The sequence below is a fragment of the Scomber japonicus genome, chromosome 1 (assembly GCF_027409825.1).
Source record: "Scomber japonicus isolate fScoJap1 chromosome 1, fScoJap1.pri, whole genome shotgun sequence".
NCBI lineage: Eukaryota > Metazoa > Chordata > Actinopteri > Scombriformes > Scombridae > Scomber > Scomber japonicus.
In genome coordinates, this window is record NC_070578.1 from 15,616,399 (window position 1) to 15,622,772 (window position 6,374).

The window sequence follows — 6,374 nt, forward strand, 5'->3', positions numbered from 1 at the left end:
TTACAACTTTAAAGTCATAGTGATGAAAAATATCCTTTCATATATTTCTGCACAGACAACGAACAATACATTATCTAAAATACATGTTTTTTTCCTGAATATGTAACGTCAATTAAAGCTTTATGGAAACTACGTGGGTGACCTTTTCAGTGTTTTTAATCACAAGAGCATGAATCTGACCTGCATCAGACTGCCTCTCTACTTGTTCATACATGCATGATTCTTCCAGTAACCGACTGAACTGAATTACATGCACTTACACGTATATATATGCTACTTGTATACATAGATACGCTGACTCAAGTAACTGAGTCGCTAGTTTAGAGGAATATGAATATTATGTTATACAGCACTTGTTGCTTTAGTTAAGTAAAGGACCCAGCTGTGACCTGATCTCTTCCACTGCTGGTCAGCTTTTTCGTGCTGCTGAATTTATTTATAGAGACTCAAAAACAAGAATGTAGGTTACTGTAGTACAGTAGTCCTGGAATAAATATCCTCAATGACCCTTTTTCCAGCTCGAGGCCCTATTGTTATTGCCCAGATTATCATTTTTACGTTCTTCTCCGTAATTAATTGCTTTTTTGGAGGCCTGCCCTGAACATACCTGAAAACTCATGAAATTTCGCACACGTCACATCCGGTGAAAATTATACAGAGCGTCCATAAAGTCTTTTTACAATTGAACACATTTATTACAAAAGCAAATTAATAGAAAAATCTGTGGAAATGTAATCATTTAATACACCTCAGCATAGCCTCATCAATGGTGGCAATGGCATCAGTGATCAGGTCTTTGATGTATCTTTGTTCGATGCACGATACACAAATTAAAAACTTTGATAACCACTGATATAGCTATAGAAAAAATCTGATTAACATATCTCATCAATTGCTTTTGAATTTATGAAATTGTAGAGACTTTGTGGACACCCTGTATAATTTAACGTGATTGAACGTGGGTGTGATAAGGGGACTTGAATGGCATTTACCAATTTTCATTTTTCCGACAATGTTTTGAGGACTTTACGATGTTCAGAGTCATGAAACTGGGCACGTACGTTCCAACTAATGAGTAGTCTACTTTCATTTGATACCACATTTGCCCCAAAGTTTGCCACGACAGCTCAGCGCCCCCTAATGCGTTTTCCCAAGTAGTACTGACAAACTCCAAAACTCACCAAATTTAGCTAATTCATCAGAAATTAATTGAAATGTCATAACTGGTGACATTAACTGGTGGGCGTGAGTGTGGCCAGGGGACTCCATAGCACCCCCAAACACTGGGTCATGTAACCACTTGTGTCATCCTGGGCCTATCCTTCCAGATTGGGGCTCCTGGGAACCTGCTGGTGATCTGGACTATCCTGAGACACTGTGGTGCTCATTCTGCACTTGGCAGCTGCAGATCTGCTGGTCCTCATCACCTTTCCCCTGTGGATCTACTCTCTAGTGTACTTGGAGAGATATTCTGCAAGGTCTTAGTGTACATTGTCATTGTGTGCAGGTTCAGCAGCATCTTCTTCATCATCCTTATGAGTGTGGAGCATTATCTAGTCATTTGTCACACATTTTTGATGATGTGTGGGAATATCACAAGCTTTATGAACCATTGTCCTGTGTTTTTATGGCTCTTCATTACTGATCCAGCCTTTGGATGAAACTGATGGAGCTGATCACTGCTTTTACAGGGAATATAGCTCTGCGACCCAAGCGATCATCCTCTTATGCCTGGAGACACTGGGAGGCTTTGTTGTCCCTTTTATCATTCTTAGTATATGTTACTGTCTAGTAGCTGTGCAGCTCAGAAAAATGGTTTTCAAATCCAAACAGAAATCTATGGTTCTTGTCCACGCTGTAGTGATAGCCTTTGCTCTGTGCTGGTTGCCTTACCATATTATCAATATTGCTGATCTGGTTTGCATCTTAGTGACAGGCACAGAACATAAGTGTGTGCAGAAGAGTATTGTCTATAGTGCCGGTGCTCTTGTTTTCATTAGCAGTTCGGTGAATCCTGTGTTATACGTATTCTTTGCAAGGAATTTACGAGGGAGTCTCGAGGAATCCAGCCTGGTCAAACTGTTACAGGAAATGGCCATTCAGACTAACAAACTGAGGGAGCTGGTAATACAACATCAGATTGGCCAGAGGGCAGCAAATACACAGGTAGAGCTGATGTCTTTGTGAAAAGAAAAGTGAAATATTGAAACAATACTGAGGTGAAAATGTAAATAAAGTAAACAAAAGGAACAGGGAGACAAATAAATCTTGTTTATTCTCCCTCAGCTTTACCTCAGTGAAATACTTACAAAAACTTATAAAATAGTGGTGACAACAGAGATTTGGTTATGTGTTACAATTCATATCATTCACACCGTTCCTTCCCACCCCTGTTTCATTTTACCTTGGATGTCAAAGCAAGTAAATGTATGATCATTATGGTATTGTTATGTTGATAGTAAGCTATTGTTGTAGTTTAAAATATTGAGAAGTTTAAAATGTTTTGCTTCAGTATTGTGTGTTGTAGATGGTATAGACCTGTAACAATTAGATCAACCAGTCAATCTAAGGAAAATGAATCTTTTAACACTTTCGATAATCAGTTTATTGTATATGTCATTTTTCAAGCAAAAGTGCCAAACATTTGATGGTTACAGCATCTCACATGTGACAATTTGTTGCTTTTAATTGTCAACATTATTTTAAATGGACTATTTATCCATTGTTAATTGTCGGGCTGACAAAAAAAAGCAATGTGAATGCAATACTTGATACACTGATGAATTAGGACAGATGTTTTTCACTGTTTGGTGACCTTTTTAGACCAAATGATTTATCAAAAAAGACATGACAGATAAATCAATAATGGAAATAGTTATTTGTTGTGGCCCTATGTTATTTTATCAGCGTTGATTAAAACTTGGTATTGTGTAACATGTTGTGATTTATGTGATTTATTATTTCTTGTCTTTCTGTGTCTGCCTTCACAAAACTTGTAAACCGTTAAATAGCATTCACCCCAAAAAGATTCAGGCACAGTATCTACTGGAACAAAGGGTTAGGGTTATTATTATGTTCTTCCAGGTTCCTAAAAGTGCCTCTTTTCATAATAGGTCTTTGACCCTCTGTGAATATAGTAAAATCACATTTAATGTTCACAATTTCAGCCATTTTGACTTTGAAGTACCTTTATGATAAGAATGTTGATGGGAAGTCCCATTTCAGTTTATTTAAAGAATTTAAAACCTGGAAATTGCACATTTTGTTGTTTTTCCATCTATCAATTCACAGTTTGATATAAGTGTGTCTATGTTGTCATTCATTCATTTTACTTGGTAGATATTTATATATTTAACTTATTTGAATTCATTTTCCAAACCACTTGGTTCAGTTTTTACCCTAAACTATAACCTGAGATAAAAAATAAACTCATGGCGCATGTATGAATCACCTCCCTGACTCTCAAATAGCCATGTGAGGAAACCACGTCTATTCTTAAAGGGAAGTAAAGACTTGCTTGTACAGCACTTTGTTTTTCTTTTCATGCAGACACCACTGTCAGCACATACACTTGCACCATGAACCACTCAGCTGAGCTGTCTTCTTCAGAGGAAATGGCTCCTGAGGAGTTTGACGGTGGGACAGCAGTGGCTTGTGTGATCCTGGGTCTATCCTTCCTGGTTGGGGCTCCGGGAAACCTGTTGGTGATCTGGACTATCCTGAGACATGTCAAGCAGCGTTCCCACACTGTGGTGCTCATCTTGCATCTGGCTATTGCAGACCTGCTGGTTCTTATCACCCTGCCATTGTGGATCTACTCCCTGGCCCAATCATGGGTGTTTGGGGAAGTCTCCTGCAAAGCCATGGTGTACATGATCAACGCCTGTATGTACAGCAGCGTATTTTTCATTACTCTCATGAGTGTGGAGCGTTTTGTTGCTGTGCGTTATCCCTTTGCCTCAGCTGACTGGAAGAGAAAAAAAGCACTGAGTAAAGTACTGCTGGCCTTGTGGACTGCAGCCTTTTTGTTCAGCATACCTGTCATCCCAACCCAGGTTGTAGGTAAATCAGATGATTCTGCTGAGGAGCATTGTCTGTACAGGGAGTACACCTCGACGACCCAGGAGTGGGTGTGTGTGCTGCTCGAGACACTGGTTGGCTATGTCTTACCCTTCTCCATCCTAGTGGTCTGCTATGGCTGCCTGTGCAGCCGAATTACTCAGATGACCTTCAAGTCCAAGCGCAAGTCTACAGTCCTGATCGCCAGTGTGGTTGTGGTATTTGCCATTTGTTGGACGCCTCATCACATAGGAAATATCCTCTCACTCATCATCCTGGCCCTTGGGGACTCCCCCAATGCAGACAGGTTGGAGAGTGCCAGGGCTACCATGACCTTCATCGCTGGAGCCATGGTCTTCATCAGCAGCACTGTAAATCCCCTTCTCTACATGTTTGCAGCTCGCTCCTTCCGGAGCTCCCTGCGGGACACCGGCATCCAGAAGCTCTTCCGCCATATCTCCAGCACCTCCCCAGGTGAGGGCAACAGAGAGTTGACCTTTGTGTCCAAGAGACAGAGCAATCAGACCAACAGTTCTCAGTGTGTTACTGAATCAAAAGACCAAATGGACATATTAATAAAAATGTGTGAAAATAACCCATCCTAATACTGAAAATCAATTGTGTTTGCATGTATATATACAGTATATTCTTGTGTAAATTGTATGTATTTTTGGTTTTATTGTGAAGATTATTTTGTATCAAATTACAACACAGGTGAATGTGATGTCAGAGTTTATCTGTGAGGTATTTGTTCAAATCTGTAAAATGTGTTTTTTTAAAGATGATAATACATAATCTATTTATAAATATGTTATCGGTGTAAACTATAACTACTTTACTCTTACTTTACAACATATAGTGTTGATTAGTTGTACAACAAATAATAACATGCACAAGACATGTCTCCATGAAAGGTTTTTGTAAAAATACAGTTGATGCCAAAAAAGAGAACTTGGATATATTTGGTTATTGACTCTTCTCTAGATCAAGTGTGGGTATGTATTATTAGAGAGAGCACAGTATGTAAAACCTACTATTTAGATTTAGTGGTATATATGATCTATACTTTCATGTCATTGTCTGTCATGATGGAAATGATACTGTTTCAATGTTGCTGTTGATTGTGGAATCATTAAGTCAGCTAAAAAAACTATAAAAAATATGTTCAACTCACAGTATGCATTTTTCTTTTATCTTTTTTAAGTTTAAAAAATACTGCTGCTGTAAAATGTTTTTCACCCATGACAAATTAGCTATGGTAACAATTGTCTTGGTTATCTCACTACAGACAACAGTCATGCTTTCAACTTCCTCTCGATGGGAAGATTGCAAAATGAAAAGCAGTGTGTTCCCTCTGTTGAGCAGCAAAAAGCGGAATTATGTCTTAATGTTTGCCAGTCTTATAAAACTCAAATCCGCACATGTAAGTGAGAGAGTTTCGTGTCAGCTTATTTGATGATATTTTTAAATGCATAAGTCAGTAAGGTATTTATCAAATACTACTATCATGGCATACTGAGTTTGCGTGTTGCCATGACAATACAATAGTCTTCAGTAATTGACACAACCAGTAGAAAAGCAGTATCAGTACTTTCAATTACGGGTGAAATTGAATGGCTTAATTCTATTTTTATATATCCAGGCACATCTTTTATCATCATTGCCTGGCTTCCTATTCCTTACAAACATTTATGAGTGTTGACACTGAGGATTTGCACTGGCCCCTTTGAGGTTTTAGTGTCATGTTATGCTCAAAAGCATTTGCGGAAGAAAAACAAACTGTTCTGGCAGACTATTTTCATACATCTCACAAATTTGACCCAATGTTTAATCCATGAATGGATCACTGTGAATGGGTCTTGTGACAATAAGATCACACTGCCATTAGCTATGCAATCGATTTGAATGTATGTGCATGTAGGTCTTAATATGCATAGGCAAGAGAGTTCAAATGTCCAGCAGTCTTAAAAATCTAGACGAAATGTCCATAGAGTTGACATTCTCACGGTATGTCATGTTAAATACTAGGAGATGGCTCATTGTGATAATGGTTTCAGAGTATTGAATAAATGCATTGTGACACTGCAGTTAACCTTGTTGAAGACTTTGTATGTTAGTGACTAACTCACTAAGTGGAAAATTACAGAGAGCAAAGGGTGTGACAAAAAAATTACGTGTCAGACGAGATCACACAAGAAACCATAGCTGACTCTGGGACATGCTAACCTTCTCACAGAATGAGGAAGTACTGTGTATACGAGACATCAGCATTATGGAATGAGCTAAATGTACCCAAAAGAAAATGATGATGTCAA

The 6,374-nt window shown here is 38.5% G+C and overlaps 1 protein-coding gene and 1 pseudogene across 1 annotated transcript; both read left to right on the top strand.

The window, feature by feature from the left end:
- Positions 1-502: 502 nt before the first annotated feature.
- On the top strand, positions 503-2,187 carry LOC128356208 (C3a anaphylatoxin chemotactic receptor-like; annotated as a pseudogene).
- A 1,391-nt stretch (positions 2,188-3,578) lies between these two features.
- On the top strand, positions 3,579-4,791 carry si:dkey-148a17.6 (uncharacterized protein LOC108190685 homolog). The gene has a single exon (XM_053320823.1). The coding sequence runs from the start codon at positions 3,579-3,581 to the stop codon at positions 4,662-4,664; it is 1,086 nt and encodes a 361-aa protein (XP_053176798.1). The 3' UTR covers positions 4,665-4,791.
- Positions 4,792-6,374: the final 1,583 nt, after the last annotated feature.